Source organism: Canis lupus, chromosome 3 (assembly GCF_011100685.1).
Source record: "Canis lupus familiaris isolate Mischka breed German Shepherd chromosome 3, alternate assembly UU_Cfam_GSD_1.0, whole genome shotgun sequence".
In the NCBI taxonomy this organism is placed as follows: Eukaryota; Metazoa; Chordata; class Mammalia; order Carnivora; family Canidae; genus Canis; species Canis lupus.
In genome coordinates this window covers 34,368,617-34,396,021 of record NC_049224.1, presented here as the reverse complement: position 1 = coordinate 34,396,021, position 27,405 = coordinate 34,368,617, and the positions used below count along the sequence as shown (strand labels likewise).

General features: G+C 37.1%; 1 protein-coding gene across 6 annotated transcripts in view; it reads right to left on the bottom strand.

The window, feature by feature from the left end:
* Positions 1-337: 337 nt before the first annotated feature.
* The window catches only part of GABRB3 (gamma-aminobutyric acid type A receptor subunit beta3), a 231,924-nt gene continuing 204,856 nt past the window's right edge, over positions 338-27,405 (bottom strand). For 5 of the 6 annotated variants that reach the window (XM_038532578.1, XM_038532580.1, XM_038532577.1 and 2 more), the window contains 3 exons: positions 20,521-20,673; positions 13,679-13,923; positions 338-4,906 (listed from right to left, as the gene is read on the bottom strand). In XM_038532578.1, coding sequence (XP_038388506.1) covers positions 4,565-4,906; positions 13,679-13,923; positions 20,521-20,673 — 740 coding nt within the window. In that variant the 3' untranslated portion in view covers positions 338-4,564. The remainder of the gene's footprint in view (positions 4,907-13,678; positions 13,924-20,520; positions 20,674-27,405) is intronic. The other variant, XM_038532581.1, reaches the window with a different exon arrangement.

The following is a 27,405-nucleotide window of genomic DNA, read 5'->3' as shown; positions in this document are numbered from 1 at the left end:
CCTAAAGGGTAAGGACCAATACCACCACCTCTGCCAGAGGTTATTGGTAAGTTTTGCCCCTGGTCTTAAATATAAAAATATTTCTCTCTTTAAACACTTATTTGAAGACAGGAACAGGCTGGATCTCTGTGTGTCTAGATGTCTTTTGAAGTTCAAAATAAATCATGATTTTTAAAGAAACTTCATGGTTCAGTTGTTCTCACATACAGTCAGCTTTGAGCTTATTTCTTTTGACTTTTCCAAGTAACCTGAATGGGCATGTGCATCTAAAAATATCTGGAATTAAAATAAGCACACCACTTCATCAAAACATAGTCAAGGAAGAAAAAAACCAGTCTTCATATTTAAGTCAGTTAGTTCTTTTTTAATAAATTTGAATTCATTCATCAACAAGTTTCATATTGTATCTATCACTCAATTTTGCTGTTTTTTTCATGTCAAATAATACCAAAAATTACATCAATGTGCTTAAGCAAAATTGGGTTTTATCTTTACAATGAAATGAAATTAATATGGGAATTGATCATGGCAGCAATCGCCTATTCTTACTAGAATAATCCTGTACTTACCTTGAACACACTCACTGACTTGTGAAGTAAAAATATGAGACAAAAATGATAAAACATGTTTATGGGGCTCACCCTAGGGAGAGGCCTGTTATGTGAGCCACTCTCTGGGAGGTCACTGTTTACCCAGGTGTTGGGAATTGAGCATTTTGGAAAACATGGCACCTTTCAATGCAGTAGAAGAGGTAATTGATCCAAGGCACACTAGCTAGTGTCCTGGGAAAATTTAGTCCACCTGGGCAGCTCTTTGCCCCATGATTCAATGTCACTCTGACTGATGGCTCATATGGATTAGAGCCAGAGTCAATTCCACGAGTAAAAAGATATTTCACCAATTGTTCACTTTTGCTTACATAAAAATGGCCAGAAATATGAACTTGTCTTTGGGTAGAGCATTAAGTAAGAATTATTAAGTGGTTTATAATTTCAAGCCAGGAGATTCAAAGTTGGACATATTTTTTTTCGAACATACCATAGTGGGACTAACATCCAACGGGGTTATCTACTAGATGCTTCAAAGGAACACCTACAGCTGCCATGTGCCTGTCCCCTTAAAACCAGTCCCAAATGTGTGTGGCATCACTTCTGAGATATCTCCTAGGTGAAAATGTTAATTCCAAAGCTGCATAGGGGAAAAGTGCCTTTAATGTGAATGACTAAATATGTCAAAAGATCTGGATGCTGGCATTAAAAACGCATGATATTGCAGATGTACATGTAATCTTCAGACCTAACAGGAATAGTATCAGGACATACTTTCTAGTTCTTTTATGATTTTGGGGGAAATGAATGTCTCATGGTATAGACAATGAAACCCCTCTACAGTCCTGGGGTCGGTGAACAAGAATAACACTTGTTTTAAAGATTACTCAAGTCATTTCAGTCTTTCTCTGTAGGGACTTATGTAGTAGGGCTCTTGAGTTGTCTCAAGTATATCTGAATATGGGTAATAACAAATTGACAGAGCAAGATACTTCTGTACATTTTAAGCCCCTGTGAAGCATTTTGGAAAGACAGGACTACATAGAAAATTAACTTTTTATTACGCACAGTTGTTGAGAAAGAAATATCATTATATTCCAAATTCAACTTTTTTCTCCTTACTCAAGATATCTGGACGTGGGTAACAGCTACCTCACATTAATGTCAGAGGTCCGGGTTCAGAATTCATCAATACGGTTTGCTCACTGGTTCCAGTAACTACTGTGGAGTAATGAGAGGTCATAGTAACAGAACAGAGAACCAAACTCAACTCTCTTCTGTCAGCACAGAGTTCTACTTCTCAATATTTCTCACAACTTTTAAAAATGGAGAAGCTACAAAATAATTTTATTAGAAGAAAAGTAATTTTCTTCTGAAATGGAGTAAAGCAAACACATACCCAAGAATCTTAAAAAGTTGTTTCTTTTTTTTTTTACAGAATATATGTATTTTTGTGTGTGTGTATGTGTGTAGTTACAAACACTATTTATAGTATAGCTATTATGTTAACTTCATCGCAGTGTCTACAAAGTGGTGGATCCCAGTCTTGGTGCCAAATGCATATAAAAAGCTCAAAAGCTATTATGACTATACCATGCAAATTTATATCCAGAAAACCTTGGTAAGTAGACTGCAGCTCTTCTGAGCCCCATGGGGTCTCTGGGTACCTCAACTATGCATCAAAAATGTTTTGAGTCATTTTTCTCCCAGAAAGAATTAATGTCACAGTTCAAAATAGTATAAATTGCACACTTAAATCAACCATTGACTGCTTTTATCCATGTTCATTTGCATTTTGGGGTCTCTCTTCTGCATGTGGAGCTCACTCCTTGAATAACTAGATACAGAAAAAGATACCTGAAGTATTGAAAGGGATAAGGTCTTCATAAATGTCTTTTTTTTCTTTAACATGTTAACAATGATAAGGCCACTTACAAGGTTTTTCCCAATCTGTTTAACTTTTAGGATCCCTCATTGTTACCCATGAAAAAAGATTGTCAGAGAAAAGCCCAAGACCAAGAAATCACTGGCTAGTCTCCAGATAAAAATAAAACCAGAGATCAGTAGGTAGAAGATGTTGAAGAAAGGTCACAATGAAGGAAGGGAAAGGGTATAAAACTGGTCATTGTTTCTAGTATGAGATTTTGTGGGTTATGTTTTACCTGACAGTGGTTATTGAACTGTGACAGATTCCCACAAATTAAAGGTTGTTATGGCTGGCAAAGAAAAATCAAGTAGTGGTCAGCTTATGGTGATAGCCCACACTACATGCATCCTTAGGGAAGGTGGTGTCTCTATCTACATGGAGAAAACTGGTGCCAGCTGAGTACTGGGTGAGATTTTGGTAATTGGTTTAGAACAGAGAGGGTGAGGCATATGTGGCATGTTGGAATAAAGTATTAATTTAGCAGTTCTTTCCTGAATATTTAGGTTTTTTTTCTCCAAATGCTTAACTTCACTGTGACATCTGTTTGCACAACTGTAGTCATTTCAGTTTATGGAGGCCTGTGATAGAAATATTGTTTACAAAAAATATATCATCTCTTTTTTTTTTTCTTTAGAAAGATCTCATCTAAATAGTAAGTTAAGGTTGCGTCTATGAAACCGGTGCACCTTGTCTTGTTTCTACGAGCTTTAAAAAGTCCAAATACTGATGAGGCTGTGGATCAGAAGGAACCAAAAGTGACTGTGTTTGTTGTCAGGTTGCTCTCCTTTGCCTCAAGAGAACGGTCATGGGTCACTAGGTGATGCGTGGTGTGTACTGGTCATGTTCCTGCAACATCCTAGTTAAACTAGGAGTAGTTGGATGTGCTTATGAAATATATCAGATACAGAAATAAAGATATGAAGATGTTTCTTGGTTTCTGAAATTGAAGAGTAAAGGTGTTTTAAGCTTCAATCTTAATTCTAGATAACAGAAAGTAGTTACATCACGTAAAGGAAAATATGACATCGCATGCTGCCATGATAGCAAGCATTAAGAAATAAAATCTTGGTAAATATACATATATATGCATGTTATGCAAATATATTTTATATTAACATACAATGTTGTAAGAGTGATTGATAACATAAAGACAAGGGGGAAAATCATCCTAGATGGTTTTACCTTAGAGTAACAAATAACCTGAGACGTCTATGCTTTCTGTTAGATATCAGGCCTAGAAATCCATCCAAGATGTGGAGCACATTTTCAGTGATTGAAATGTCAACTAAACATTGCCAAAACATGCCACTGTGTTCCTGCATGACAGGTAAGCTGGATCCACTCCAAGTGAACAAAAAAATACACTGTACATCAAAGTACTTACAATGATATGCCATCCATTCCCAATGGGTTTTCAAAAGATGGGCGTTCAGATATCAATGTGGGATCTATCTATGCTTAAGACGACAGGTGAGCACACACCAGTGGCTCACTTTATCTACAGAAAATGTATGCCCGATGAAAGCGAATCTCATCACCAAGAAAGCTGAAAAGCCTTCGCTTAGTGAACAGAAAGGATATGAAGTATGTGACTCATTTTAAACTAGCAATATCACTGTATGAGTTTTTGAAGATTAACTAAGAGTATTTTTCTGATTTTTAAACTAAAACATCTAACTTATGATAATAAACGACACATTTTGAGATGATATTGTGTTTCACACCCTCATTCTCAAGGCATAATATTTAGACGATGCTTGTCCCTTTCAATTAAAAAAGAAAAAACTATGACTTTCTTTAATATACATCCTGTGTTGTCCATAGCTGCAAAATGTATATATGTATGTGTATTTGTTTTACATACACGTGGGTACTTACACCTGTGTGTATAAACATATACACATACATCCTCATATACACGTGTATTTTATATATATGCTGAGAAAGTTCACATATATATACAATTGCGTATGTATATATGTGTGTCTGTGTGTGTGTGTCTGTGTGTGTACAGGTATAAAAACTTGACAGGCAGAGTAATATTTCACTCAGTGTTAAATGAAGTCTTTGAAAAATGAAGTACAGTCACTCAGTTAACATAGTACAGCCAGTAAACTAAGTTGAAAAGAGAAAAAGTGAATGGAAACACGATCCTGGACCATCTGTCTATGGCATTCACATCGGTTAGATCAGGGATTTTAATTTTGAGCTGTGAAGACCTCCTCCGTAGGTGGGTCTTCTTGTGCGGGATGCTTCTGTCCCCCATGTGTCGCCCATGCCCTTCCCTAGGCATGCTCTGTTTCCTGTACTGGATTCCTGAGTTGTCAAAGGGTCGTGCTGAATTCCTGGTATCACCAACACTGCCTGTGACCTCATTCATTTCATTGTGAACCTCCAGTGATGTTAATAGAATATTTCCATGAGCATCCACCTAATTGAAAAAAATATGCATCATTACACAGCTAGTATGCCATTACTCTAATTTTGATATACAGACCCAGCACATAATTATATCACACAATCATGTCACATACATTATGAGAAATTGCACATCACCAAACCCAGCACTGTTTTCATGGAAAATGTCATTTTGAAGGCTTAACTACAGTTTATATAGATTTTATTTCCCCGATTTAAAAATTCTCACATAGGAGATTAGGTTAAATAAAGGGGCTTTTTAAAATTGAAATTTCCTATTATGGATACAAGTTTTTACAGAAGACAAAATTAAAGTACAAATTCCTTTCAAGATGTTAACTTAGGTATTTCAATCATTTTTCACAACTGGACATTGTATAGAAACTATACTCTCTCATTCTTCTTTAGAAGTCAGCTTGTCCCCTTTTCTGACTCTACAAAGATATTCACATTACTGTGGAGAAATAAGCAAATACTCCCGTGATGAATGGACACTCCTGATGACTTTGATGGGTTAGATACAGACTCCTGCCCAAGTATGGTCTTCTTGCCCAATCCTGGTCTGTGAGGCCTTCTTTTTTAAAGATTGTATTTAAGATAGACTACAGTTCTCTCCCACATTGGAGTCAAACTTTAAAATAACATTTTATTCTGTGCTAAATACAGCTTCACACCTTTCATGATGCTGTCAATGGTCTATTTGCTTATATGTTGGTCTGCCATGAAACCTCCATGGAGCATGCCTGAGGCAAGGGACCCCCACCAGGCCCCTGGAGCCCTTTCTAAGTGGTCTGTAATCCCCTCTCTGAGCAGTGCCAACCCCTCTCAGGGCCACACAGACCATTCTACACTTCGCTAGGTCTCACTGCTCTCCAGGATGCTTTATGCTTCCCCACCTATCTTTCCTCCTTTGCCTAAAAGGCCATCTTCCTTGCCCTCTTTGTCTGTGGAAAGCCTACCCTTTCTTCTAGAACTAGATTAAGTGCCTATGGCTTCTTCCATGAAACTTTCACAAAATTAGTTATTTTGTGGAGAAATAATTTATTAACATATTAATTTGTGTGTTCATCTTCTATATATTTCTTAGTTTCATTAAAGGCATTATGCTAGATATGAAGAAGGTGAGGTGGGGAGAGAAAATTCCCAACTCAGAAAATGCAGGTGCCTGTGCAGACCTCTAACCAGTGCCAAGATCACAGGTGGGGTGACCCCCAGACACTGAGGTAGCCCAAACTCAGGAAGGGCTGCAAAAATCTGGGGGCCACTCAGGCTCTGGCACAAAGGCACCAAAACAGATTCGGGGGTATCTACCCCATGGTTTAGGAGTACAGTTCAATTATGCTTGGGGAAGGAGAGGTATGGTCATTAGGATGTCACCCCTTACTCCTCAGACCTGTGAATATGTCACCTTACATGCAAAAAGGGCACTGCAAATATATTTAAGCTTATGAACTTTACAATAGGGTGGTTAGCCTGGATTACTCAGGTGGGCTAGCCCAATATCATCACATGAGCCCTAGAAAGTAGAAGATACTCTTCAGCTGGAAGCAAGAGTGAAAGATGTGGCAGAAGGTGAGAGCAGAAGAATTTGTGCCATGAGAACTGGATTCACTATTGAGAGAGGGCACTGCGGATAAAGTATAGGAAGAAATGGGGCATTTGCTAGGAGCAAATACTGGCCCCAGCTGACAGCTAGCAGGGCACAAGGGTCTCAGTCCTACAATCACAAGAAACTGTGGTCAACAACCTGTAACAGCCTCGAGAGAGGTCTATCCCCAGAGCCTCCAGAAGGGAACACAGCCCCACTGACACCCTGATTTCAGCATCCTGAGACTCTCAGCAGAGAACCCAGCTAAGCCCCATTGCACTGGATTTCTGACCAACAGAACTAGGTGTTTTTTTTTTTTTTTTCAGTGGCTGCATTTGTAAGAATTTGTTGTGGTAGCAATTAAAACTACTACAGAGGAAAGACAGATTTCAGAGGAAAAATGCATTTGAGTTGGGCCTCAAAGAACGAGTAGACATTTTTTCAGCAAAAAGAAGGAAAAAAATGTCATAAACAAAGGCTTGAAAAATGTCTAAAGTGTTTGAGAAAGGCAAACTAGCTGAGTGGGATTTTGAAGAGAAGGGATCCTGGCATGTGCCAAGCTCACGGTTGATAGTCATTCATATCACTGTCATTTCCTTCTTTCTTAAAATAAGAAAATATACTCCTTGATGAAGAGTCAAGCCAGTAAGGGTTTCTGTATGTTGCATTTAAGGAATGTCAATTTTACCTTGCAAGTAGTAAAAAGTAACAGTGATTTCTACGTAGAAAAGTGACATTCTTCTGAACTACAACCCAAGCTACAGAGTAAAGAGTAGAAGATGCATTTGAGAGGAGGAAGTAAGGAGGTAGACCTCTGTTGGTAGTACACTCCACTCCTTCTGTTTCCTTTAGGGCGGTCTGGAGGCAAAATGCCAAGAGGCTGTAAGCAAGGCTCCCCTCTGGCCACTGCAAAAAATCCCAGGACTCCCAACCTGTTGTGTTCACAGAGCAGTGCTGCTCTGCCATCATCATTCATTTCTGTATCTTCTCAATGAAGAAGGTGGGAAAGGAGTGGAGAGAGAGTAGCCTGCCACTCTGCTCCCACCTGGCCTCCTGGCCCTTCCCTAGCTCTCTGCAGAACACTGACGCCATCCATGTGGGGCTCAGGTGGGTGGGGTACCAGTAGCAAGCACACATTAGCCTGGGCTGTGTTCAGTTTTCTTCAGTGATGCTGCCTCTGAATTGTAGGGTGAGCAGCGCCACAGTGGGGAGGGACTATGAAGACCTATGGTCTCCTTAGATTGGGAGCCAGCCAGCCTGAGGATACTAGGAGATGCAAATGGACTAAGAAAACACCACAGATACTGGGGAGAAGGCCCTTCATGGAGTCCCACTCCTGGAGGTAGCGACAGAGTATTAACAGAATGTGAGTTCTGCTTTTTGTTTTTGTTTCTTAATCCACTAGAGGGAAAAATTCAAATGGGATGTGTATCTCAAAAGTACCAGGAAATGCTAGACCTTTGTAAGAATTTGGAACATGTGTTCTATATCTCTTCTTTTGTTGTTCTCTTGTCCTGGAATGGTTAGTAGGAAAACTCATACCAAAAAAAAAAAAAAAAGTCTGTTTGCCTGTCTTATGGATCAGTGAAGCATCCAGTGGTTTGGGAGTTAGTCTCTCAATGTAAGAAAAGGCTGTGGAAGGAGAACCCTGAGACACACATTAAGGTATGGCTGAACAGGGAGGGGGCAACAAAGGAAAGGCCAGCAAGGGAGTGGGCAGGAGCATGTCTTCTGCACTGGTAGTCACTGTCCCTAGGGAAGGGATGATTTGAACCTGCTTTGAAAGCTATGGGCAGCTAGCTCCTAAGTCAGCAGAGAGGAGAGCACCATGGGGTCACCTGAACGGTCTTTATACAAAGGAAAATTAAAAGCAGGGTTCTAGAGGAGAGAGCCCTCTTAGTAGTCTTTATCTCTCTCCAGCATCTTCCATCATGCTTTATGCCACATAGGCAAGAACAGGTTGGTGAATAAGCTGCCTGGCTCACTTGGGAATCTTTTTCTAGAGAAAGAGTCAATTGGAGTATTTTAGTACTGCAACGAATAGGTGTGATACTCCACTAAATATTTGTTTTTGAATCATGACAAAAATAGATTAAGTTATCATATAAGGAGATTTAACAAACAGATCATTTAGCAAATTAGCTCAATTAGATTTTATTTAACTGACCAATATTTTACATAGACTTTCTTAAATAGCAAGTGGATATATTTAAAACAAAATTTATCTAAAGTCAAGTCAGAGAATAACCAAAGGTGGAAGGTTCTTGATTTTTTTAAGTTGTCATGTGGAATTCATACTTACAAATAATAATAAATGATTTACCATATATTAATTAGAATCTCAAAGGACTGAAATTATTTTCCTAAAGGTAAAAAAAAGAAAACATCAGTTAGCTCTAAAAAATGTTCTCTCCATTTTCTGTAATATTTTATATCCAACAAAAGCATGAGTTAAAAAGCCCAGTGGTCCACATAGGAAGGTGGATACATCATTGGAGACATGTACATGAAGTGTCCAGACTCTTGGGATACTACTGTATATCTGCTCTGTACCATGCCCTGTGCTAGGTGAGAGACCATAGTAGGGGAATAAGAAAATATCCTTACTCTTAAGAGGTCTAGCAGGTGAGAGTTTCAAGTAATCAAAAGCACATTAAAAAAATTACTGCACAATGAACCTTAAGCACATTTTTATATACATGCCAACAATACTGTCTCTTTTTTAGTTATAAAAGTGCCATATGAGAAGCTCCTTTAATTAAAATCTAGAGATTATAAACAATGACTTTGTAGAATGGAATACCAAAATGAAGACAAGTCTTTTTTTTAAAGAAAAGGAGGGGAATATTTTGTGACAGGCTAATTCTGATCAATGTCAATGGTTCTAATGTTTAGCTTCACCTGGCTTTAAAAAGATGCATTTAAGAACCTTCCCCTTCTAAAGTGAAAAAACACACCACCTCAGCAGAACATGGTATTCTGATAACAAATACCACTCATTCATGGACACACATTCCATGAGCATTTACCACCTCTGAGCCATGGTGTGGATATTTTGGTAGATGCAAAGAATCAAATGCTGTTTAGCAAAGAAGGCGTGGTGGCCACATGCAATGCAACATGCCATTTTACAAGTGCAAAGCATGTGCCATGCAAGTTGGGAGAACACGGACAAAACCAACTTCTTGAAGAAGGGAGTGACAGAGGCATGATGGAAACAAGAGGTAGAAACAAAAATCAGGGACAATGTCATGGAGAACATCTGGTTTAAGTCTTGAAGAAGGGAAAGGTGTGGACAAAGAAGAAAGAGATTCTGGAAAGAGAGAATCCAAGGCAAAGAGATGATAATGATAGTTATTTTAGGAAGCACAGAGGGAGAATAGAGAAAATATAAGAAATAAGGTCAAATGAATGTTGAGTTGATTTTTCAAGAATTAATGACAAATTTGTATGAATTAATATCCTGTCTTCTCAAGTCCCTTGAGGCCAGTGCTCTGCATTTGGGGAAAGACTTCATGAGGGCAGAGATCTAAGTCTGTGTGCTTGACTCTAGTGAAGTACATCTAACCTGAAGGGAAACCAATCCCAATATCATCAGTAATTTACAAAATCATAGTGCTCTTGGGTACTTTGGACATTTAAGACTACCTTGCCACTGTTTCAGGACACAGCTCATGTAAGGTATAGGTCTCAAGAACCAATACTATTTTTCATGATTTCTATTTCAGAGTGGGTGAAAAAAATAATGTTGAAAGGAACTTCAACATATATTGGCTAATAAGAGCTTAGTGTAAATTAGTTTGGATGCTTTTGACTTATAGTTCTATAGTTACATAATTTTTATTTAAAAGTGAGCCAATGTGTAGAAAATTTCCAACAAAATTATGAGATTTTTTTCTAAAATAATTAAAGCATCATCAAAATGTGTTAAATTGTAGAAACCAAACATTTTAAACAAATATGTCTTCAAAAGATGCTAATATCTTCTGAATATCTTAAATTTAAATCTTAAAACAGGTGTAAGTAATGTTGGTGAAACACAAGACTGAAATGCCCTGTATAGAATGACAGATGACGACTTGCATTTTTTAAAGCATTTCATGAAAAAAAAAATAAGGCATTTCATGAATACTTCATATTTTGAAGTTTGTCTCATATTTACAATATAATTAGAATAAATGATTTGAATATAGTCTTTCTTCCTGTTCTATAACCTTGACAAGCACAAATATTCAAAGGTGGAAAACATCTCATGCAGAATATGTCACAAAGGGGTTTTCATTTTTTCTAGAATTTGTCACCAGATTGGCATTTAATCAATACTCATTCTCTAATTACTTTCAAGCTTCTATGTAAGTAAAATATTCTATTAGAAAAATTTTAAAAAGTATTTATCATATGAGGAAAGAACTCTTATTCTTTAGAAAGGGAATGATGTCAAATCTGCTGCTCTGATTCCTTGGCAGGAATTACAACTTTCTGCCACTTCATGAAATTCAAATATCAATTAGTCAGTTGAAAACTATCAAAGGATAGGAACCATAATACATGAATCATAATCAAAGGCTAACTTTTGAGTATAGAAGCAATTCAGGAAAGCAAAGGAGGTCGTGCACAAATAAAGTCATGATTTACATTGCACCACTAGTCTGAGGAGAAACTAAGTGAATATGTGAACATTTGAGCATTCATTAACCACTAAGTTAAAATAGTGTAAAACTACTGAATATAAGGAAAATATACTTAAGATTTTATAGTAAGGTCAATAACACCATCATCCCAAAGATAGTCATTGGTGGCACAGATCCCCCTTGCTGGCCTGCAGAGCCCCTGAGGTTACCACTCTGACATCCCTTATAAAATAACAAAGGTGACCTCAGAAAGATTATGACAGAGCAAATCCCTGTGACCAGCCCAGTGTCCTCCATCAGTCCAAGGACAGGTGGAGCCCTCCCAGCTTTAGAGCTCCCATCTATAAAGCAGATGGGGTTCCCTGAGGCTGTTGATGGCCACACTAACAATCCTGAAAGATATCACTGAAAGTGAATGAGTAAATAATTATAATTACAAAGAATTCTTGAAGGTGTTGGCCAGTGCATAGTACCATTTATGTTTTGCATGAAGTTTGTGATTCTTTTCTCACTTTCCCTTAACTCATACACATCACATGACATGAGCTTTTTGGGAGATTCATTCCCATCTAAAAATTATCACTATATTCTTAGATGTGGGTCAGAAATAATTTTTTTAACAGACTGCTAGGTTTTTTTTTAAGATTTTATTTATTCATGATAGACAGAGAGAGAGAGAGAGAGAGAGAGAGAGAGAGGCAGAGACACAGGCAGAGGGAGAAGCAAGCTCCATGCCAGGACCCCGACATGGGACTCGATCCCGGGACTCCAGGATCACGCCCTGGGCCAAAGGCAGGCGCTAAACCACTGAGCCACCCAGGGATCCCCCCAGTTAAATAATTTTTAATGCTTATCTTTAAGGATATAAAATATGCTTTTAAAACTAGTATCTATGCACCTGTATATCAACTTCAGACCTTAACAGCTGATCTACAATTACAGATTTTTAAAAATAGGAACATGTAAAGGCTTTAACAAAGCTGTTGGGAAAACATAGAAACAATTTTTCAGGGAAACAATAAAAATGGCCTTGTGAATAAATTTTCCTCTACACCTGATTTATAATATAATATCTGACATAAAATATTTTTCACATTCTCCTACTTATCTCTGTGCATGTTAGAGGTGTTTCTGTTTTTGCTTTTAATTTTAAGCTTCACACTCTAAAAGGTATTTCTGTAGCACAACAATTTGACTGTTCTAAATCATATCATTTAGAAGAAAGGAAACAAATTTATAATCTGTTTAAGTTATGAGGGAATTTGGAAAAAAACAGCATTGTATGTGTATCTGTATATCTATGTGATGGAAACAATAATGATGTAATGAATTCTAGTTTCCTTGGAAATAGTGTGACCAAAGCATATTGTGTATTCATAGTAGGATGCAGACTTACTTAGGAACATAACAGTGTGGTACTAAGTATATTTTCCAGTAAGAAGTTCAGGGTAATTTTGCTTGTGGAAGCCTGATTTTCTTCACAGATCCTGGGCTTCTCTGCCAACTCTATTTATGTTTTGCTGAAAGGAGGGGAGCCATTTACATTCATTTAACTGCCTGTATTCATTCATGAATGTTTGTCAACCTATTCTGGGCCACCAGTGGTCTATGGACACAGCAAATACTTTAAGGAGCTGCTGTATTCCTCTAAGGAACAGACCCATGACATGCATTAAGAGCATGAGAGAAGGCAAGGAAAAACCACAGACTTGAGAAATAAGTAAATTTAGCAAGAAGAATTAAATAATAAAGAAATATAGGAGCAAGCACATAAGCAGGGAGAAATATATTTTTGAGAACTTGATGGAGTGCAAGAGGTAGAAAGATAAAGACAGAAATTATATAGAAACTATAATGTCCTTTCATTAAAGTACTGTTTAATTACAATGATATATATTATTAAAAAATAAACTGAAATGACATGTAGTTGCAAAATTACTTTGTAACTGGAAGGATGTAAGGATGCTAAGCTGGACTGGAGAGGGTGGACCTAATTTACGGTCTCTTTTAGAGTGTATAGCCCAAAGGCTTCCTAAAGCCTGGGTCTGCCAGGCTCTGACTTTTTGTGAGCACATCTGGCAGGGGATAGGACCAGGGCATATCTATGAGATCCCTTGGACAGAGCACTGCTCCTGCTTTGCCCTAAGGACCTTGGGGACTATGCCAGATAGAGGGTGGATGAGAGAGGGGTCTACTAACACTGTAAAAGAACAGTGGCATCCTAGACAATCAAATTTGTAGTTTTATTACTAAAGGAATATTGCAACATTTTGGAAACATGCTTTTACATGTCAGGTTTAGGGCTAACATCCCACATGGTATTCACATAATCTGTTCTTTTCATAGGAAACTAGAAGCTTGTGGCTTCTCCAGCTTCTGCACTAATTTTGGTTTTATATAAAATTCAGTGACTCGCAGGGGGCAACATTTTAGGTTATGAACAAAAGTCCACACAACTCCTACTTAAAGGTCACATAAGTAACTGTAGTGACTGATGAGTGGTAGGTGGCAGGATGGGTCTGTGAAAGGAATGATGGGTGAGTGGTCAAGCTGGTGGAGGGCCTACCCGATTGCTTTCACTCTTGGAACGGTCATTCTTTGCCTTGGCTGTCTTTTCTGCAAGCTTCTTCTGCCTTTGAGGGCCTCTTCCAAAGAAAATGTAGTTGACAAAGGCATACTCCAGAAGGGCCAGAAATACAAAGACAAAGCAGCCCATGAGGTACATGTCAATGGCTTTGACATAGGGGATTTTGGGCAATGTCTCCCGAAGATGTGTGTTGATGGTTGTCATCGTCAGCACAGTTGTAATCCCTATAAAAGAAACAGAAGGGTGAGAGGCTGAAGCTTAGCAGCTCCATTCCTCACTTTTCACTTTTGTATTTATCAAACAGCTTGAAATAGTTGGAGATGACAGATTGAATATTACTGGGCAATCATAAAGTAATAGAGCATGAACTGTGTTGTGTGGGCAGCAGGTCACACCTCAGGTCAGGAAGCTGACATCTCTGCTCCCTCTTGGTACACCACCCAGTGGCACCTGGCTCGTAGAGAGAAGGAATTGAGGATATATGGAGATGTATAGGTGGAAAAGGAAAGTTGGAAGAAATGAAAATGAACCCAGAAACTAACATAAAACACTGTGTGTCAGGATGAGAAGCTTCCAAGAAGAATCAATCTATGAAGAATCAAAGAAAAGGATCATCTAAGGCCATTAGTGAGAGTTCTGTAAGCCTGCTTGTTACAAGAAAACAATTTTTACTACAATACTTTATCAACAAGAAAACAATTCTTACTACAATACTTTATGAACAAGGGGCATGAGGCAATGATTTTTAAAACTGTTAGTGAACATGATCCAGTCCTGAGCTCATGTATTTATCTATTCTGATATACAGCTATAAGTTAATATATTTAAAATCTCATCAGTTAAGACATTAAATAGAAAGCAAGATCCCTCAAACTGAGCACCCTGGCCCATCTTTGCTATTTCAGTTTGCACACAGAAAATACCTGCATCCATTATTCAGGACTCTGCCCTTCATGTACATTAATGCAGATCCATTTTAAACAATTTTAGAGACTAAACATCTAGAGGTAAAAGATAAACATGAGGGTAAAGTTTAAAATAACTTTAAACCTTAAATAATGAAAATGTAGTCATATGTAAATATAAAAAGATGGTTTCATCTGTACCAGGTTTATTTTGGCAGATAAAGTCAAAATAAAAATGTATATATTGCACAACTATGTTAGAATTTTATATTTCTTAAAGAACAATTGTCTTGGTATTTTCTTTCATGTAAAGTATAAATCTTTAAGATGTAATAAGTATATTTGCTTTTTTTAACTGGTTTTTGCCTTTTTTTCCCTCTCCTCCAAAAATATAAAAATGTATGCATGTTCATCAAGTTGCACAATTCATTTCTGAAAAACGAACTGGAAAAGTAATCAACATTAGTATGAGAAAAACTCAACTATGAAAATCAAAAGTGTTATTTAATTGTAAACCACTCTTCATACATCAATGAATTATAATTAAAATTGTATTTTAAAAAAAAAAAAACTTCAGGGAAGTTCAGGGAACTTATTACTTCAGTACTTCAGGGAAGCTCCTGAGGACAGACTATCTCACAGAGTCCTTTCCCTCCTCAACTAAGAGTCTATACCAGCTTCTCAAAATATGTTTGGTAGAGTCAAGGCCAAATGATTTTATTCAAACTATAGAATCTCACCATACTCTGGGGGCTGACCAGATCCTTTTTTTAAAAACTGTCATTATGTTGACTTGTCTAGATGATAGTAGTGTGTGAATGATCTGTTTTCCTAGCAGAGTTAAGTCTAGTCGCTAAAAGCACACATGGACCATATATTGCAATTCTACTTTTTTTGCTATACGAATATTTCATATTGGATAATCTGAAGTGATAGAGAGGAGAGGACATGCCAGTGACTTGACTAGAGTTTGTTGAACTGAGCGAAGCCACACATGCAGGAAGGATATGGATTGCTCACTTTTTTTGTGGGACAATAACTACTATAGCTGACTTGCTCTCTCTTAAAATATTAAGAAGTTTCAAGGATGCAAGACAGCTCCAAAGGGTTAGCTCCTTTCTATCCATTCAACTGGTGCCACTGAATGCAATTACCGCTGTGTCTTCTAGGACTCAATAGAAACACCTCCGTTTCGTTATGTCATGCCTTCCTGCAAAATGGAGACTTTTGAAAGTGAGAGCATTAGCTATGGTCCCTCAGCCATAACAACCTGAAAACACAATGTCACTGAGACTAGGGGACAGTGCAGACCAGAGAGGTCAGTGTTCCCAAGAGACAGGGCAGAGCCCATACTGCCTCTACATATGATCCCACCAAAGGCACTTCTTTGAACCTCCAGATCTCATCCAACCTCCAGTGGAGGGTTTGTATTTGCTAAGCATCTTAGTTTGATGCCTTCCAGATTCCTATCCTATTGCTGGAGGTAGGCATCCTTATCCTGCGTGTCCCACAGAGAGAACCTTCAGACCACAGATCTCTACTGGCTCAGGACTATCTGGAGGGCAGGGAGTAAAGCCCAGGCTTCTGTCACTAGCATGTGCTCTCCTTCCACTCACCTCTAAACTGCTATTAAAAGTAGAGGAAGGAATTGAGGCACTGAAGAACTATTTTTGTGTGTAACTGCAAGCCATGATAGCTATGGAATATATGGAAATTGAATAAGTCAGTATATTTTAAGATTTTCCTTTAAAGTAACATTCATGTGCACCTGGGGACTTTTAAAATTTGAAAATGGCAATGAGATGATTAGAGTTCACAAATAAATGTGAAAACACCATGTAAACTTTCCAAAATTAGGTGTTCTCACCATTATTAAAAAATTTTGTGATTTTTGCTCCCATAATTTTTTTCCTTCCAAAGATATTTGAAAAGCTTGAACACATTGGTTTAGCTATTGCTTTGGCTCTCCAGCTGACTGTTTTGAGTGGATATGTATGACACAGGCCTCAGTGAATGTCCAGGGAAATGGGATGAAGGAACACAGGGATAAGAGCCAGCACTGGCACTCAGTGGTAAAAGCAGCCCCGAGGAAAACGGGAGAGCACCCTGGCTCAGACCCATCAGCTCAGCTCAAGGACTCTCTTAACAGTATGGTTTTGGGGTGAGTGCTTTGTTGGGGCTCACATTAACTCTAAGTTTAAAAAGCCAGTGCATTTACTAATTCTTTGTATCATTTTTCTTCCTATCTAAATATTGTGAATGATGCTATATTGTAGTGATTCGCAGACCTGGATGGTATAGCCACATGGCCCAGGCCAAAAGCCTAGCTCTGCCACTTCTCAGAAGCATAATCTGAGCTTTGATGGGTCCCCACCATTGTCTAGAGCTGTTGTGAAGTCTAAATGTGATGCCTGACAACCACTGGTGATATCTCAATAAATGGTAACTGGCATTGTTAACACTAATAACAACTAATAATCATATTTATTATTATCATTACCGAAAAAGAAATTATTTAGTAGCTTCCAGTTTTCTGGCAAGAGAACTACAGCCACAGTCTTGCTTTGAACTTCTGCCTTCTAAGGGAACCCATCCAACTGCAGTACAGGAGATGACTGAATGGTGCTTTCCATGTTCTTTGTACACTGATCAATCTGTTCAATATTTCTACTAATTGTTAGCATCAAATTATTTATTTAGATTATGCTAATAAAATATTGTATTTGAAAAAACTGCATTTGTGAAGATGACTATGAAATAAAAATATAATTTGCATGATTTAATCAAAAGATACTTTATTTCTCTTGTTTGTGATCAAAATAATGTGGCCTAAATTAGTTTAAATTTTCCCTTTTAAAAAGGCCAGTACTATTATTCACTGATAAGTGGACTTCAGGGTTTGAGGAAGACCATCTAATTACAACTCTGAACTTTGCAGTCTCATGGCTTGTAACACTAACAGTTCAACAGATCTGGGCATCAGCCCCTGATCATTAGAAGCAGAAAACCCTGAAGCAAAGAGAACAGAATGCGACACAGCTTTCTGAAGGACCAGTGTTTCCGTTCTCAATAGAGAGACAACCTCAGACAGCTGTATGTCCAACAGAGCCCTGAGCCAGAGAGGGTACTCCATGAATGTCTTTGCTGAACACCCCTCTGCACAGACCTATACCTCTAAGATCTCATTTAGAAATGAGGTGCAGTCATCATGGTACAGTTATTCAGGAAGGATGCTGATAACAGCACTCAAAGCATTTTAAAAGGCGTGGTACAAGACAGGACAGGTGGAACGGGGATGGGGGGAGAAGGATTTCTCCAATTAAAGCCCCCAAGTCATGGCCGTATCTTCTTAAAGAAGCACAGAGCACATTAGCATTTTAAAGATTCTGGGATCCCTTGATAATAATAATAGTAATAATTCTTGCTTAGTTTTTTTCTTTTTAATCCTTGATTTTTTGAAATGTAATAGATAAAATAACTCTTGCATGTACTGTTATTGACACCATAGGGATCACCTGTAGCAGTTAAGGGGAAGAACCCGGGAGTCAGATTAACTGTATTAAAATCGTTCTTCTGACTCTTAGTATATCACTTTGTACCAGTTATGTAGCTTCTCTGTACCTAATTTTCCTGCTCTGTAAAATGGGAACAATAACATTGCTTATTGTGCTATGCATATTCTGCAGAACATTTGATAAAGTAACCCCACTGACAGCCTTGCAGAGAATCTGCCATCTGAGTATTTGGTAAATTTCGCTCTTAATGATTATTGTGCTGCTGTTATCTGGTGTTCATGACCCTATGACATACTTTTCCTTAAGTAATTGGAGGTGACCTGGTGACAGGATCGGAGATCCTGTTGTGCATAGGCAGAAGGTGGAAGAAAGGGAGTGAGCACACTGGTATTCTACACTGAGAGCTGGACCTGTTGGACTGTTGTCTACTCAGACACTGTGGCCCTAGGGGCACAGCTGCCTTCAAGACTCTCAGGCCTCAGGTTCATCCTGACACTGGCAAATGCCCATTCACTTTGGCCTCTTTACTCACATATGCCTCCCAGACTTGTGACATCAGTCAGAACCTGGCATTCCTCTAGTGGTGAAGCCTAAGCAACTCTGGGCAGACCATTTCTTTGTCCTCGCAAAGCCACAACAAAATGATTTAGGTATATAATCATAAGGTTGTGCTGTTAGAAAAAGTGAAATCTACTTTCATATACTATAATGAGGTTGGGTTAACTACAACTCACTTCAGATAGATTATTTAATATTATGGAAGACAGTGTTTTACAATTAAGGAGCTATAGAACTTGTATATCTTGAAATTTTAGAAATTCACATTTTCAGTACACCTCACTCCTACTGATGCCAGATAATTATAGTTTTTTTGCTGCTTATCTTTCTCTATCTCAATAATGACAAATTTTCCAACACCAATTCAATGTGAAACTCAAGAAGCTTTAGCTTCAAGTCTCTATCTGCATAGACCTCACTCAGGCTTGGGGTGGGGTCCTAGAAATTTTATATTTGTTTATTTTATATTCTCTTTCTTAAAGAGAGACTCTGAAATTGTAGAAGCCAACAGGTCTGCAAAACTTAGATCTTCCCCTTCAAATACACTTTAGGTCGGGCTTTTCCAGGTGCAAAGAAAAGAAAATAATTTAACAAAGAGTAATCTAGTAGCATTAAAAAGAAAACGGAGGCAAAACTTACAGAAAGGACTAATGCTACAGGGTAACTTCCACAGGCCATAGAAGAATCCTGGAGATCTTTATTAGGGGTGCTTTTCTTACCACATCCATTAAAAATATATAACAATTTAGGACTTTTAGTTTTTTATACTTTCTTCTTCTCAAATTAGCTTTATATTCACCTAACACTTTTAGGAATAGTTACCTGATTCCCTATGTGTTAATCTAATCTTGAATATGACTCTGCAAGCCACCCAGGAGTCTAAACCAGACATCCACATACACACATGTACACACATTTTCCTAGGGGAAAAAAGTATCAATTAACTTGAAGTCCCATTACAAGATGGAAAACAAACAAAACAAACAAACAAAAAAGAACAAAAAAAAGGAAAAAAGAAGGATAACTGGAACCCTAAATTGTCATAGTTCTCTGTAAGCTAATTTACCAGTGAATGTATTGATAATTATTTTCCATCAATTTTTAAAAGTATTATTGATAATTTTGCTTTCAGGAATTGAATTCAAGCCTACCAGAAAAGGTATATACTAGATGATTGTTCTTCAGCTCTATACTTATCTAAAATATACTTAAATGATTATTTTGTCCATGCAGCTTTATAATAATTAGCTGAATAGAGAATAATGTTTTTAAAAATATAAGCCTTCCTTTAATAATATAAAAATAGAAATATTATTGGAACCTATAAAATATACTGTACATCAGCTAATAATCCAGTTGCCAAATGACCAGTGGCCAGTATAGATCTCTAGAGCTCTTGAGAATCACTGAGAATCTAATCACATATTTAAATGCTCATTAAATTGTGTAATTCCAATTATATGTTATAATATTTGATTATTTTTCTGACTTAAAAAAGATGAATGCCCAATTGATCAAGTCTTTTTTCTGGGCCACAGAACAATTTTGAACAGGAGATGTTAAGCCTTGCTTTAAAATTAGTGTCAAAATAGTTTTATTATAAAAATATTTGGCAAGCATATTTTCCCTTTCATAGTCATGAAAATTCACATTTAAGCCTTATAATTAAATTAACACATGAAGGGAATTGTGCATGAAACTACTGTTTCAAGATTAAAACTGTATGGGCAAGACTGGTCATGATGTAAACAAATTATAGTTGAACTATAGCCTTTGAACTTCCTTAATACTGTAATGATAAGGTTACTTTACATTTTAGATATCATTTTAAAATAGCACATACCAAGGGCAACTCTAGCCGCAGATGCATCATAATTGATCCAGAAGGACACCCATGAGAGAATTGTAATTAGTATAGAGGGCATGTAAGTCTGGAGAATGAAGTATCCAATGTTTCTCTTCAACCGAAAGCTCAGTGAGAGCCGAGGATAGGCACCTATGGTAAACAGACAAAGATTACACTGAAGAAAAAGCATGGCAGACAAAAGAGTTTGCTTTGACCTCCATGGTTCAACAGCATGCATTTGAAAAGCCCATGAACTGAGGGGTGGCCCATGCAATATGCTTCTGTCTGCCTAATGGCATTTATAGAAGAACTGGGCGAGGAGTCCATTTCAGTCTATAAGAAAACAATGAGGGTACTCTTCTAAAGCCAAGTGCTCACCTGAGAACTATCTCTGGGAAAATACTGAGAAAATTTTTGGCTTAGAATACAGAACCATGCCAAGTGTCTTGTTTATTGTTTAATTAATGACTGTTTTCTTCTCCTTTGTAAATAGGGGAGATTTGGCTCAAGGTCTTACTGGGCAAAATGGCTTTTAGTCCCTTCAGCCCATCTAGAGCAACACTGTACACAGATATTTGAATTACTGATCCTCTTCTAAGGACATCTCAGAGGTACTCTGGAGAGGCACAGAAGCCAGTCCAATCTTACAGAAGGTGGCAGTGTACACTGTGATACTCTACTCTGACTACAAAAAAGACATTAAGGAGAGCCTCAGAAAGCACCTTGTCCACTTTCTTGTGAGTCCCAGTGCTAATCTGATGTGTGCAGCCCACTTAGTACACTTTTGGAACCCCACCATCACAGATATAAGAAAACAGCCCACTCATTAATCATGCCACATTTAGTTTTGTATTTGACTTCTCTGTTTGCTTTTGCTTTTCTTAGAGCAAAGCAAGGGTAGGCTACATTTTCTCCTACCCACTTCAACTGTCCACATTATCAGTCCCTGATAATTATCCACATTATCAGTTCCAAACCTCCCAGCTCCCGATCTATATTCTAATGAAGCTGCTGGAAGGTCAAATAGTGAAAACTCAATGATTTTCTCTAATCACCAACTTCCTTGCCTCTTTCCCTCTCACTGTCACTGATGGATGATGCTCCCTTCCTGAGATTGTTGTACCTTGCTTCTCTTGACCGTTTTCTATTCCAAGACTGAGAAGCTCCTATTCTCCCCCTGCACCCATATATATGCATTCTCCAGACTTTATTCCATGTCCTCTTTGATTTTATCCCTATATACTTTTCTTTAGCAATCTGATTCACTCATATGACTACTCTATGTTAAAGATGAAAGACTTTTATCTCCAACCTTCTACTTTGGCATCAACCATTTTCAGCCAGAATTATATAAGGGAGAAAATAAGTTACCTAAGAGGCCTAAGCACCTAAAGGCTGACAATCTGTGAAATTTCCTCCAGTTGTCTGTGTGTGTATAATTTTTTTTTATGTAGCTCCGATAAAATGTATACAGCATACTCTCATCAGAGCATAAATATTTTCATACTTATTTCAAATTATTTGTAAACACAATTTAAAATTCTTCCAAATTTTCCTTCAAATATACACATATGTACTCAAGTTTATAAATACATTTTCCTGAATGCTACAAATTTAGGTTATTTCCATTTTTATAAAACTGTAAATAATATTCTTAGGAATATCTTTGACTAGTCCTTTTGCTGTATTTGGACTTATTTCCATAGGATGAATATGCCAAGAGAGGAATTGCTGGGCCAATGTTTAGGCTTCTGATATTTAATGCTAAATTGCATTGCCAAAGAATCATAAGAGTGTACACACTACTATAAGTACTTTATAGAACTATCTCACCCTGTAAACATGACAATGTTCCATAATATTTCTTAAAAATAACTTTCTCTAATTTTTTTGGGAAAAATTTGTCCTTTTCAATCACTATCTTTAATTTTATACTTCCTAAATGTTTGTTTTTCCTCTGTATGTAATCTTATAATGATTTGATTCATTCTTCTCATTTTTTATTCCACTTATTGTTTTTACTTATTCAAGTTCTTTTGATACTATTCCTTGTTTGTATTGTCTTCAAGCATTTTCTCAGTTGTTTTTTTTTTTAATTTTTATTTATTTATGATAGTCACACAGAGAGAGAGAGAGAGGCAAAGACATAGGCAGAGGGAGAAGCAGGCTCCATGCACCGGGAGCCCGATGTGGGATTAGATCCCGGGTCTCCAGGATCGCGCCCTGGGCCAAAGGCAGGCGCTAAACCGCTGCGCCACCCGGGGATCCCCTCAGTTGTTTGTTTTAAAGCCTGTAATGGATTTGAGTGGGGGACATATAATACTTAATTTTTTTTGTATATAGAATTTATTCATTCCATTTTTTCCTTGTTATTTTAATATTTAATTTTTTTAATTTTTATTTTTTAATTCAAGTTAAGTTTGCCAACATATAACACCCAGTGCCAGTCCATCAAACGCCCTCCTTAATGCCCATCACCCAGTCATCCCATGCCCCCCCCCACTCTCCTCCCCTTCTGCAACCCTTTGTTTGTTTCCCAGAGTTAGAAGTCTCTCATGGTTTGTCTTCCACTCTAATTTTTCCCCACTCAGTTTCCTTCCTTTCCCTTATAGTCCTTGTTATTTTTAAGACTTGTTTTTTAGGCTTACATAAGTTCACAATAGAAGTTTAACCACAAGCCTACTTTTAGGTTGATAATTATTTCAGTGCTTAATATGAAGTGTGCATGTACACTGATTTTTACTCTGCAAACAGCTAACCAATCATCCCAACATCATCAATGGAATAAAGCTTCCCTTGACATAGGTTTGAAAGATTCTATTATTGTTTTATACTACATTTTATGTATATGTGGATCATTAGCATGATGTGCCATTGAGCCGGGTTAGAGCCTCATTGTAGGCCTTCCCATCTCCAGATCCCTGGCCCTGTATTCCATCCACAGATTCCTGAGGCACAGCATGGACACTCTCTGTCAACCCATACTCAATATTTTCTATGGCTCACTGTTTCCTATAAAGGTCCAAATATGCATCTGGGAATTTTAGTTTCTCCAAAATATTTTCTCAAATTAACTTCAGTTTTATTTTCCACTATATTTCTTCATTAAGCAGATCATTTTGTAGCACAAAGAGTGTCCTCACTGCCTCAAAATAATTGTCCATATTTCCTGTCTCTTCAGGACATTCACTCTTCCATCATTATTAAAGGTCTTTCCTTATCCATACTCCAAAGCCTTGGTCAAATGCTACCTTTTCCATGAATTCTTTCTTCTTTCCTCCAAATGGAAGTGATTAATTACCTTCTTGAGTCATTTTTTTTTTATTAAAAGTATACTATTTAGTAAGACAAGATCTTCCTTGGTAAGTTGGACAGTGCTGAAGGCAGAGTTTGCAAAGTGATGTATTTTTCATATACTGTGATGCCTATGTAAATATTTAAACTATCACAGGTTATTAACAAATACATCTGTCTGCATGAAAATAGGAGTATTTGGTTTATATGACTCTCTAGCAAGTTAAATACTCAAAACACTCAATACCTTTACTGAATCTTAGATATCATATCCTTTAGCAAGCTCAATATCTTGATTGAAGTAACTTTAATGTTGGATCTTACTTTGCAATTTCATGGCAATCTCATACTTTATATGTCACTTATAATTTGCTACTCTTATTTCAGATATGTCTCCCTATATCCACTATACTTGGAATAAGTTTTGTATTCAACAGGATAGGTTGGCTTATGTTGCAGTAACAAAAGGTCCCCCAGATATCAGTAGCATAAAACAAAGATTTTATTTTTCCTTATGCTACATATCCACTTAGTATCTGGAACACTGCTTGATATTGTAGTAGACGTGCCACACTACTTCCCCTCCCATTTTCTTGTCTAGAGCAAGTCTTTTTGTCAATCTTTATGTCACAAGAGAACAGTTTAGTTCACTCCTACAAGAGAGCAGCAAATATTTTTTGATTAATAATGTAATCTGTCATATTCCCCAACTTTCCATTTTCCAAGTCAACTTTTTAACCTTTTCCAAAATGTAACATCTTCAGGGAAATTATTTCCAATAGAGGCAAATATTGATATCTATGCAGTAAAGTGCAACTGACACTGTTGGGAATTTTCCCTAATTCCATGGAGGCCAATGACATGAATGCATAGTCAAACATTTAGAAGATCACCATAGACCTTGAGGAAGGGAATACTAATCTGATTTCAGAAAGACCTTAATCTCTGAAAATTTTCCAATATATACCACAAAATTTAGAATAACAGAGTTTATAACACAGAATTTAGAATTAAGAAACATATCATTTTCTTATGTGTATGTATATTATGCAATATATTCTACTTGTTGAAATTGAAGTGCCACTTCAAATCAAAAAAAGTTTTAGGTTTTCATCATATGCCCCATCCATTCCAGTCTCATAATTCCAGAGGTGGGAATGAAAATTGGAGCAGACAACAAAGATTAAAAAGAAAACAGTCTATGTTCTCAATTAGTTCCAATTAATCCTTGTCGAGAGAGACTCATACACACTAACCTTGGTAAAACAGAGGTAAGAGTCACACTGGAGATACAAAAATATTTTAGAGCATGAGATTTGGTGATGCAAGAGAAGTTTCATGGTATTTGAACTGAGATACTACTATTCTTTGTTTAAATAAAATTTTTTTGATGTAAGGATATAGGAGCACCTTCAAAGTAAAAGATCCAGCTGGGCCAAATGAAGAAAATACTTTCAATCTGACATGAGAAAAAGACCTCAGAATGTTAATAAACACAAGAATTCTCAGAGATGTTGAGACGTGTTCTAGGCCAAGCCTTTGCCATTTGATATGCATCTTAAAGAGGACATAAAACTCTTTTTTTGTAGCTCTGTTATACAAAGTCATTACACTGCAGGGAAAACGCCATGATGTATGCTGTATCTGTGGAAAAACTCTCCACGTGATCATAGCTAGTGGTTAATAAAGTTGAGAGGTAGTGAGTCAGCTACATCAAGACATACCCTTCAAAACAGCAATAGAAGCTGAAAAATTACAGTAGAAAGATGCAAACGCCCTAAAGCCTGTGTGCCAGTGCAGATGTGGTCAGGTTCCCAAGTAGATGCTGAGCCAACAGACAGAGGAACAGTCCCTGAACACAAATGCATTGTTCCATTCAGGGCTTCCTTGGCAAAACTACCTATTGAAGATGCTGATCTCAACCATTTCTCCCTAGATGCATTAAAAATTACGCCAAAACAAGGCTCTGGATATTTAATTTGGCTTAAATTAGTATTGCTCTCTAAAGCATTAATATTGTTGAAGAACTCACAAAAAATGTTGACGTACAGTATTTTGTCACCTTTGTGGAGGGAGAGAGTCACTTAAATGTGTCCATAAAGTAATAAGCTATTATAGCAACTGCAACAAAGCTGACCTATACACATCTCTCTTTCTTTTTAAGGTGGCCACAGTGAGGGACTCTCGCACCATTGCCTAAGAAGCTTCGTGAGCTTTCAGTGATGCTCTTGGGTTTTGTTTTTTTTTTAAAGATTTTATTTATTTATTCATGAAAGACACACACACACAGAGGCAGAGACACAGGCAGAGGGAGAAGCAGGCTCCTCGCAGGTAGCTTGATGCGATACTTGATCCTAGGACTCCAGGATCACAGCCTGGGCGGAAGGCAGGCACTCAACCACTGAGCCACCCAGGCTTCCCTGCTCTTGAGTTTTTATCATGCTATCTCATTCATTTATAATCTACTTTTTCACATCATAATATAACCTAAAATTCAAAGTAGTGTTAGGAATTTTCTTGCTCTCATTACAAGTGCTCTTAATTATTTTATGTTCAAAAAAATCCATGAAGGGAAGGATATATATGAAGAAAGAGAAAGAGAGAAAGAGAGAAACAGGACTGGAGCTCAAAAAATTGTTTTCAGATTGTTTCAATAGGCATTGATTCTCCTTCTGATTCTCCACAGTAAAATCAGAATGTCATACCACATGACTTTGAAGCAAAGAGTGGAAGTGTCTAAAGAATCTAGTTTCAGCCTCATGGTTTATTGGGAATATTGCTTTGGGAAGTTGATTACCCTATCAGGCCCTCGGTTTCCTTGTGTTTAACCTGAGCAAGAATATCACAAGGTTAAAGAAAAAAAAGATGTTACACTTCATAAAAATTACAGACTATTAACCTGTAAAGAAAATCATCAAGAAAATAAAAAGACAAACTGAAGAAAGGGAGAAAATAGTTACAAATCATACATCTGATATGGAATTTGTACCTAGAATATATAAAGAATGTTTATAAAAAAGACAATCCAATTTAAAAATGGACAAAGGACTTGAATAGACATATCTCCAAAGAAGAAAGTGTCTAATATCACATAAAAAGATGCTTGACATTATTACTTATTAGAGGAAATGCAAACAAAACCACAAAGAGATACCATTTCACATTCACTAGGATGACTACAATCAAAAAGACAGAATACACTATTTGGTAATTCCACTACTGGGTACTTATTCAAAGAATACAAAAATACTAATTCAAAATGATAGATAAACCTCCATGTGCAACATTATTTATAATAACCAAGATATGAAAGTAACCTAAGTGCCCATCAATATATAAATAAAGAAGGTATATATTTGGTATATACCATACCATACATATTTCATACACATACAATGTATATATATGTATATAAGATGTATAATATATTTATATAATGGAATTTTACTCCGCCATAAAAAAGAATAGATCTTGTCATTTGCAACATGTGTGGGCTTAGAAGATATTATGCTAAGTAAAATAAGTCAGACAGAGAAAAACAAATACTGTAAGATTTCACTTATATATGGTATCTAAAAAAAACCCCTC